Raw genomic sequence first — 10951 nt, forward strand, 5'->3', positions numbered from 1 at the left:
AATAAAATAAATAATTAAGTTGGTAGTTCACCATTGGCTTGCCTGACGGTGACGTTGGATGCCATCACGATCTATTGTGGGAATTGGGTCGTGACAAGGGAAATGTTCCGAAACCTTCCCGAAATACACCCGGGCCCTAGGGACCCCGTCCAACCACACCAACCAATCCCAAAATATAACATGGACCTACTCGAGGCCTCAAATCACACCAAATAATATCAAAACCACGAATTGTACCTCAATTCAAGCTTAATGAACTAATCTAAAATTTGAATTCTAAAGTTACACAGAACATGCCTAAACAACTCAGAATGACTACAAATTTTACAGACAAGTCATAAATCACCATATGAACGTAATCCAAGGTTCGAAATCCCAAACGGACATTGATAACTACAAAGTCAACTGTGGGTCAAACCTATGAACTCCTAAACCTTAAAATTTCTAACTTTTGCCAATTAGATACAAATCAACCTAGGAACCTCCGAATTCAAATCCGGACATATACCTAAGTCCAAAATCACCATCCGGACCTAACGAAACTATCAAAACTCCGATCCGAGGTCAAATATATAAAAGTCAAACTTGGTAAACACTTTCACATTAAGCTTCTAAACTAGGAATTAAGTGTTCCAATTCAATCAAAAACCTTCCCGGAACCAAACCAACCATCCCCTTGATGGTAGGCTAGAAACACATGTTTTAGCCGTATTTTGCACTCTATTGTATTTTACTTGTGTTTGAGCTTAAATGATGGTGACTTGCACTTATTACGTATTTTATGCCTTGCAAGATATGATTCTGATTGAAAAAGATAATTTGGAGATAAATAAAATAAGTTGGAGCTTTGAAGTCTGAGTAAAAGCCCAAGAAAATAAACTGAGATCACGTTCGGAGGTCGAGGATCAAGTCTGGATATCAAAAAGTGCAGGAAAAAATTACTCTGAGAAATTTGCACTACCGCACCCCATGGGGCGCAGTGAGGCGCGACATGGCAGTGCGTTGGAGCCTGACTGATGAAAGTAACATCCCTCTGAACTTCCCCACATGCACACCGCGCCTGTTCATTTTCCTTAGAGTAATTTCCTGTTTCGGCTTGGAAAGGTTAGTTCCGTTCGGACCCACTTGTACATGGTATAAATACACCAAATATACTTTTTTGAAAGGACATTTGACCTACGAAAGATTTGATAAGCGACTAAAAGGCAAGGAGATACAAGAATTCATCAAGATTTCAAATAACAATCGGTGCAATACGGGAGTTTGTATCGAATCATTAGCATTAATGTTTTCTATGTCTTTAATCCTTATAAAGATGAATTTTTCCACAGCTATGGAGTAGTTTCCCTGAGGGTGTTGATAGACATGGTGTATTAATAATTCGATTAGGGATTCATTTCTTGACAATTACATGACTTAATTGATGGAGTTTGAATTATAATGGAAAGTTATTCAATATTTTGGGAAGTTAGAGGAGACAACAATGGTCAAGATGAATGCCCACTGCAATGCCATATTGCAAAACCAAATTCCTCAAAAGTGTAGGGACCTAGAAAGCTTCACCATACCATGCTTGTTGGGGAGTGAGAAATTCGACAAGGCTCTATGTGACTCTGGTGCTTTTATAAATCTAATACCTTTGTCTGTGTTCAGAAAACTTGAAAGCGAGCTTGGAGTAATCAAATCCATACCCGTGTCCCTACAACTGGCTGACCAGACCACCATATTACCTGAAGGAATTATTGAAGATATTCTAGTACGGGTGGGCAAATTTGCGTTCCCCATAGACTTTATTGTGGTGAACATGGAAGTGAACAAGAAGGTGCCTATAATTCTAGGGAGGCCTTTCCTATGTACAGGCAGAACAAATCTTGATATCTACGAATGGAAGCTTATGCTCGTAGTGGGTAACGAGAAAGTTGTGTTCCAGATGAAGAGAATGATGAAATATCCCAATGATGAGGCATCTGCCTACTCGTTTTTCAAGCTAGATGTTGTTGGGGAATTGGCTAAAAAATCCAAGTTTGATAAGCTTGTGGGGGACATACTAGAGTGGTGTATTATCCAGTCTAGCAAAGAGGATGATGAAGATCCTGAAATAAAGAAAGAGGCTGAAGCTCTCGAGACTGAGGATCAAGTGGTTGATGAGGAGGAACTCAAAAAGGAGGCTTCTAAGCCTAGTGTGGAATTGAAAGTCCTCCCCACTCACTTGAAATATGTTTTTCTTGAAACTAACAATTTTTTTGTAATTATTTCTGCTTACTTGACAGGTACTGACGACCAATTTTGACCCTCCCTTTTAAAATTAAATTATTTATGCTTATTAATTAGCAATAAATGTAGTAATATATTTTTCAAATCAATAACAACTATTTTATTAAAATATAAATAGTATAATACATAATAATAATTAACAATGTTAAATCAATAGCAATTGTTATTAAATATCCATAAATTATATTACTCTTACTGTTTTAAACTATTAAAATAACTTTCATATCTTAATTAACAAGTTTTACAATTAATTTAATGAATTAGTATTTAACTTATAATTATATTGTCTTTATTACTTTAATTAGCCAAAATGTATTTTCAAAATTCAATCGATGAAGTATTATAATTAATTTTAATAACTAATTAATTACAGTAATTAATAATATATTTGATGATTATATTTTATTATATTTAATTAGGTTTAATTAATCTTAATTAAGTTAATTTTAAAAGGGGTTAAAAACTTAAAAGGCTGTAATTTCAATTGGTCAATTAAACTCTATATGGCTATATTTTAAATTAAATTTCAGCTAATCTAGCCCAATACACATGCCCAACCATGTTTTACCCGGTCCAGACCCACCATCTCTAGCCAAGTTGGCGATTTGTGCCCTACTATCTAAGCCAATAACAATGCGCCACGTCACCCCTCTTCTACACTCACATAAGAAGCACAAATGGATGGATCCATTTTTTCTTTTCTTTTAAATTCTTGCCAAGACCTCATCTCAATCGTTGGATTGCAAGGATCCAATGACTGTCCTTTTTTCATCACAAAACCTTTTATTAATTTCTATCCTCCAAAATATCAAGGCCGTTGATCAAAAGATCCAATGACCCAGATTCCGTCTCTCACATTAAAGCAACCAAACCCCTCAAACCCTACTCATTCCCATCTTGACCGGCCACTCAAATTTCCCGTTTTCTTCTCTATTCTCTCAGACTATCAGCACCCATCAATCTCCAAAACCTTTCACAAATTTGTGCAAGGTCACTCAAATCATCTCCTTTGTGCCTGCTACACCGCGAATCATGCCTGAACATTGCCAATTGCATATGTCCTGGTTCCGTTCTTTCAAATCGGAGCATGCATAGCTAATTTCATCATTATTATTCGCGTCCAGAGGTCAAACACAATGAACTCTGGACTTAGAGCGTTGGCAGATTGATCTTCACTCTTCAACAATCGATTCCTCATCTCTTCATGCCCAGGTAAAAATCTTCACTACTTTTGTCACGACCCCAATTTCCCTCCATAGGATGTCGTGATGGCACCTAGTCTCAGATTAGGTAAACCTAACATACATGCAGAATATACTGAGATAATGATAAAACTCTCAAATAACTCAACAACTTTCATAAAAGAACTCCGCAACTCAATAGAAACAAACTCCCCAAAATCCAGTGATATCAAGTCACAAGCTCTACAAGAAGGTACTGAACATCCCTATACAACAATATCTATAAAAATAAAGAAAATGAAATAGAACTAGATAGAGGGTGACTCCGAGGCCCGCGGATACCGACAGGTATACATTGAAGTCTCCAAATCCGAACTCAACTCACTGGTGCCTGTGCTAGTAAGAGATACCTGGATCTGCACAAAAAGAAGTACAGAAGCGTAGCATGAGTGTACCACAATGGTACCCAGTAAGTGCCAAGCCTAACCTCGGTAGAGTAGTGACGAGGTTAGGTCAAGGCCCTACTGGAATAAATAAGGAAACTGAACAAGTATATATGACCGTGTGATGATGATAAACAATGGAAATAAACAATGAAGAAATATACCAAGAATAACTACACTGAACTAAGGAAAATAAGGCATCACAGAAGAAAACAAGGAATAATATGCCAAGAAAACAAAGCAACCAAAACACAAGTGATGTAATAGAAAAGTATCAATAAGAATCACTACCGAGGTACTGCCTCGTAGTCTCATATCACAAAACAATTCACAATCTTTCCTTATATCACCATAGGACCCTTGCATTTAGTTTTAAAAATTATTTTTTCCCGAAATAGCTTCCCGCGTTTTAGCCCACCTTATCACACCGCGTGGTTTCAAGTAGTTCCCTTACTAGCAACACGCATATCAAGCCCACCTTATCTCATCGCACGCTTTTCAACCCCAATCCTTATACTACCGCATGCGTATCAATATCACAACATATCACAAATTGCACCTCAAGTGCCCAATATCACAACTTGCCAAAGAAGTCAACAACAATAGTGTTTCTATAACAACAATAACCAAAAGTGAATAACTCAACAAGAATGGTATTTCACAATTTTACAACTTTGCCTCAATATGAATCACGACCTTTATAACTTCAACACTGAATTCAACATCAAGAATATTCCAAGAAATAACAACTTCAAGTAAAGGAACTTAACGATTAAACAACGAATCAGAAATGGAGAAAGCAATAACCTCAACTAAACATGTAAAAACAATTATCAAGTAAGAGATAAGACAAGTATTAACGATGTCAAGTAAAGCATGTGAAGATAGACTAATGATGATGAATATAACATATTATGGCAACTCAATTAAAGGCATGAAAGGAATCTACATAGCTAAAACCGGTCAATTTTCACATTTAGCCCATCTACACACTCGTCACCTTGCGCACACAGCTTTCACATATCACTATTAACAGAAAACAACACCAATCCTAAGGGGTAATTCCCCCACACAAAGTTAGGAATGACACTTACCTCAAAACACGCTAACTCAATCCACTAGTAAGCCTTTCCCTCAATTATCCATCTCCGAATGGCTCGAATCTAGCCAAAACAACTTCATACCATAAATATAAACTATAGGAAGCTATTCCGAACAATAAAGTTACGATCTTTAAAGAGAAACAAAAAGTCAACCCAAAAGTCAACCCTGGGTTCGCGTCTCAGAACCGGACCAAACTTACAAAATCCGAACACCCATTCGATAACGAGTCCAACCATATAAGAATTACTCAAATCCGACCTCAAATCGCCTTTCACATCATCAAAATATAGTCTAAGAAGTTTTCACAATTTTCTCCCAAATTTTCAACTCAAATCACTAATTAAATGATGAAAATAACAATGGATTCATGTAATATAGCAAAATTCAGCTTAGAATCACTTACCCTGATGATTTTCCTGAAAATCCCTCGAATAATCGCCACAAACCGAGCTCTCTAGGTCCAAAAGATGAAAATGAAAATAAACCCTTGAAGACCCTTTTTCGGCCTAGTGATTTCGCGTCTGCGGGCATAGGGTCGCACCTGCGGAAAAATCCATTGCAGATACAGTTCAAAATAAGGCCCTAAAAACTCACACCTGCGGACCCCCGAGCGTATCTGCGCCTAGGCATATGCGGAAGACCATCTGCTTCTACGCGTCACTGACCGCACTGCGGCCCCAGATGACCAAGATAAATTTCTCTTTTGCGGCGCGAGGGCCGCTTTTATGGTGCTGCACCTGCGACCCAAAGTGCGCAGGTGCGATTGCACCAGACACAACAGAGGTTCAGTAATCACCCAAGTCCAAAATGGTTCTGGATTCAATCCGAATCACACCCGGGGCCCCCGGTCCAGATATACCAACAAGTTCCAAAATACATAACGAACCTACTCGAGGCCAAAAATCACATCAAACAACATCGATTCAACGAATCGCAACCCAATTCAAGCCTATTGAAACTATGAACTTTTGACTTCAAAAACTAACGCCGAATCATACCAAAATAACTCCGATTGACCTCAAATTTTGCACACTAGTCATAAATAACATGACTGCCCTATTCCAACTTCCGAAATTGGAATCCGACCCCGATATCAATAAAGTCAACTCCCGATCAAACTTCTCAACCTTCCAAACCTTCAACTTTATAGCTTTCGCCAACTTAAGCGGAAATGACGTACAGACCTCCAAATCAACACCCGAACACGCTCCTATGTCCAAAATCACCATACAGAGCTATTGAAACCATCAAAACCCCATTTTGGAGTCGTCTACACAAAAGTCAAACTACAGTCAACTCTTTTAACTTAAGCCTCTAACTTAGGGACTATGTGTCCCATTTCACTCCGAAACCCACCCGAACCAAAACCAAACACCCCCGACAAGTCACATAACCACAATACAACATAGCGGAGGCAACAAATAGGGGAACAAGGCTAAAATACTCAAAATAACCGACCGTGTTGTTACATCATCCCTCTCTTAAAACAAACGTTCGTCCTCGAACGAGCATAGAGACATGCCTAAAGTGGTGAAAAGATGAGGATAATGGCTACGCATATCATGCTCGGTCTCCCAAGTTGCCTTCTCGACTGTTTGTCCCCTCCACTGAAGCAATGCTCTTGGACCTCAATTTTCGGACCTACTTGTCCAAGATGGCTACCGACTACTGAGCTGAAATCCAACACTTGAGACGGATTACCGTGATACTTTCGGAGCATAGAAACATGGAATACCAGATGAACTACAACTAGACTAGGTGGCAATGCAAGCTTGTAGGCCACCTCACCAATCCTCTCAAGAATTTCAAAAGGTCAGATATACCTAGGGCTCAACTTTTCTTCCCGAACCTCATAATACCCTTCATGGGCGATACCCGGAGCAAGACCCGCTCTCCAACCATGAATACAATATCATGAACCTTGCGATCCGCATAACTCTTCTGTCTAGATTGGGCTGTACGAAGTCGTTCCTGAATTAACTTAATCTTTTCTAAAGCATCCTGAACCAAGTCAGTACCCAATATCCTCACCTCACCCGGCTCAAACCAACCCACCGGAGACCGACACCGCCTCCCATACAAGACTTTATATGGAGCCATCTGAATGCTTGATTGGTAGCTGTTGTTGTAGGCAAACTTTGCAAGCGGCAAGAACTGATCCCAAGAACCCCTGAACTCCCGAACACATACATGAAGCATATCCTCCAATATCTGAATAGTGCGCTCGGACTGTCCGTCCATCTGGGGGTGGAATGCTGTACTCAACTTAACCCATATGCCTAACTCACGCTGTACGGCCTTCTAGAATCGCGATGTAAACTGCGTACCCTGGCCAGAGATGATGGATACCGGCATGCCATGAAGTCTGACAATCTCACGAATATAGACCTGAGCCAGTTGCTCTGAAGAATAAGTAGTCACCACTGGAATGAAATGAGCCGACTTGGTCAACCTATCCACAATCACCCATACTGCATCAAACTTCTTCTGAGTCTGTGGGAGCCCAAAAATGAAATCCATGGTAACTCGCTCCTATTTCCACTCGGGAATCTCAAGCTTCTAAAGCAACCCACCTAGCGGCTCATACTTCACCTGCTGACAATTTAGGCACCGGGATACATACTCCACTATGTCTTTCTTCATTCTCCTCCACCAATAGTGCTACCTCAAGTCCCGATACATCTTAGTGGCACCCGGATGAAGAGAGTACCGTGAACTGTGGGCCTCCTGAAGAATCAACTCACACAGGCCATCCACATTGGGCACACACAGCCAGCCCTGCATCCGTAATACACCGTTATCCCCAATAGTAACCTCCTTGGCATCGCCGTGCTGAACTGTGTCCTTGAGGACAAGCAAATAAGGGTCTTTATACTGACGCTCTCTAATACGATCATATAGAGAAGACCAAGAAACTACGCAAGCCAAAACTCGACTCAGCTCCGAAACATCCAATCTAACAAACTGGTTAGCCAAGGCATGAACATCTAATGCTAATGGCCTCTCCGCTACCGGTCGATATGCTAAACTGCCCAAACTCTCCGCCTTTTGACTCAAGGCATCGACCACCACATTGGCCTTCTCGGGATGATATAGAATAGTGATATAATAGTCCTTAAGCAACTCTAACCACCTCCGATGTTGCAAATTAAGATCCTTTTGTCTGAACAGAGCTATAGACTCCGGTGGTCGGTATAAACCTGACAAGGGACACCGTACAAATAGTGCCGCCAAATCTTCAAGGCATGAACAATAGCTACTAATTCCAGATTATGGACAGGATAATTCTTCTCATGTACCTTCATCTATTTAGATGCATAGGCAATCACCCTACCTTCTTGCATCAACAGTGCACCGAGGCCAACACGTGATGCATCACATTACACAATGTAAGACCCCAAACCCGTAGGCAACACCAACACTGAGGCTGTAGTCAAAGAAGTCTTGAGCTTTTGAAAGCTATCCTCACACTCCTCGGTCTATCTGAACGGAGCACCCTTCTGGGTCAATCTGGGCATTGGTGCATCAATAGATGAGAAACCCTCTACGAAACGATGGTAATACCCCACCAAACCCAGAAAGCTCTAGATCTCAGCAGCTAAAGATGGTCTGGGCCAACTCTGCACTGCTTCAATCTTCTTCGGATCTACTTTGATCCCCTCACTCAACACCACATGACCCAAAAATGCCACCGAATCAAGCCAGAATTCACACTTTGAAAATTTTGCATACAACTTCTTTTCCCTCAAGGTCTGGAGCACAATCCTCAAATGCTGCTCATGATCCTCTCGGCTCCGGGAGTACACCAAGATGTCATCAATAAACACAATGATTAATGAGTCAAGATAGGGTTGGAATACACTGTTCATCAAATGCATGAATGCTGTTGGGGCATTGGTCAGGCCAAATGACATCACAAGGAACTCGTAATGACCATTACTAGTCCTGAAGGCAGTCTTCGAGATATCCAGATCCCGAATCTTCCGCTGATGATAGTCTGACCACAAATAAATCTTTAAGAACACCCTGGCACCTTGTAGTTGATCAATTAAGTCATCAATGCATGGCAATGTATACCTATTCTTCACCTTAACCTTGTTCAACTGCCGATAATCAATACACATGCGCGTAGAACCATCCTTCTTCTTTACAAATAGGACCTGAGAACCCCATGGTGGCATACTGGGCTAGATGAAACCCTTATCAAGCAACTCTTGCAACTGCTCCTTTAATCCTTCAACTCTACTAGGGCCATACGATATGGTGGAAGAGAAATGGTCTGAGTGCTCGGCGACAAATCAATACCAAAATCGATATCCTTACCGGGCGGCATGCCCGGAAGATCAACCGAAAATACACCTGGATAGTCTCTCACTACCGAAACTGACTCAACGGTAGAAGTATTAATACTGACATCCCTCACAAAGGCTAGATATGCATCACACCACTTCCCAACCATCCGTTGTGCCTTAAGGAAAGACACCACCCTGCTAGGAACATAATCGAAAGTACCCATCCACTCCAACCATGGCAAACCTGGCATAGCCAACGTCACCGTTTTGGCGTGATAATCAAGAATAGCGTGATAGGGCGACAACTAGTCCATGCCTTAAATAACATTAAAATCTATCATACTAAGCAACAATAGATCAACTCTGGTCTCAAAACCACCAAGAACAACTAAACATGACCGATACACACAGTCAACAATAATGGAATCTCCCACAGGCGTGGACACATAGACAGGAGAACTTAATGAATCACGGGATATACCCAAATACAGAGCAAAGTAAGATGATACATACGAATAAGTGGATCCTGGATCAAATAAGACTGATGCATCTCTATGACAAACCAGAACAATACTTGTGATAACTGAGTCTGATGCAACCGCCTCCGTCCTACTCGAAAGAGCATAACATCTGGCCTGACCTCCCCCTCTAGGGCGACCCCTACCCGCCTGACCTCCACCCTTAGATGGCTGAGTAGGTCGAGTGGCAACTAGTGCGGTAACCATAACCTGAGAAGTCTAGGGACCCTGTGGAATACGTGGAGCCTGAGTAACCTATGGAGGTGCACCCCTCTTGAGTCTGGGGTAGTCCCTCACCTTATGACGAGTATCACCACACTCAAAACAAGATCTCGCAGGGCGTGACTGCTGAAACTGGCTCGGGCCTGGTCGGCTGGATTAACCACTGAAAGCACCCCGTGCAGGAGGTGCACTAGACATTAGCGTTGCATAATGGGCAACTTGAGACCTATGAGTAGCTGGAATACCAATGGAAGCTAGAAGTGCTGAATGAACTGGATGGCTCACATAGCCTCTAACATGACTGGCTGCAACTGGGGCACGACCACCAGTATATGTGCCAGAATCTCGAGACCTCTTGGCCTCCCTATCCTCTCTCTCTCGGCCCCATATACCCTCTAATCTCCGATCGATCTCTACCACCTGCTGGTATGGAGTATCTATCTCCAACTATCGTGCCATGCTGAATCAGATACCATAGTTGAGCCCCTCGAGAAATGATGGACTCGCTCTCTGACTGTGGAAACTAAGGCAGGTGCATGTCTGTACAACTCGCTGAAGCTGACAGTGTACTCTGATACGGTCATAGCAGCCTGGCGCAACCACTCAAACTCCGCGCGCCATGCATCCTAAAGCCTCTGGGGGACAAACTCTCTCAGGAACATCTCTGAAAACTAAGCCCATGAGAGTGAAGATGCCTCGGCAGGGCTACCCTCCTCAAAAGCCCGCCACCATTGGTATGGTGGTCCCGATAGCTGGAAGGTAGTAAAAGAAACCCCCCTCATCTCCACTATAACCATGGTACGGAGAATACAGTGGCACTTATCTAGAAAGCCCTGTGCATCCTCTGTATCTAGGCCGCTAAAAGTAGGAGGATGGTACTTCTTGTACCTCTCGAACCTGAGCTCCTCCTCCTCAGA

At 41.8% G+C, this 10951-nt stretch overlaps 1 protein-coding gene across 1 annotated transcript; it reads left to right on the forward strand.

Annotated features, from left to right (window-relative positions):
* Positions 1–1483: 1483 nt before the first annotated feature.
* Positions 1484–2290, forward strand: LOC104112641 (uncharacterized). The gene has a single exon (XM_009622623.1). It carries the CDS (start codon positions 1484–1486, stop codon positions 2288–2290), a length of 807 nt encoding a protein of 268 aa, XP_009620918.1.
* Positions 2291–10951: the final 8661 nt, after the last annotated feature.

This window comes from Nicotiana tomentosiformis, chromosome 7 (genome assembly GCF_000390325.3).
Source record: "Nicotiana tomentosiformis chromosome 7, ASM39032v3, whole genome shotgun sequence".
NCBI classification, from domain to species: domain Eukaryota; kingdom Viridiplantae; phylum Streptophyta; class Magnoliopsida; order Solanales; family Solanaceae; genus Nicotiana; species Nicotiana tomentosiformis.

Excerpts from the sequence above, each read along its gene's own strand:
- LOC104112641 (XM_009622623.1), top strand. The coding sequence starts at position 1,484 with ATGGTCAAGATGAATGCCCACTGCAATGCCATATTGCAAAACCAAATT.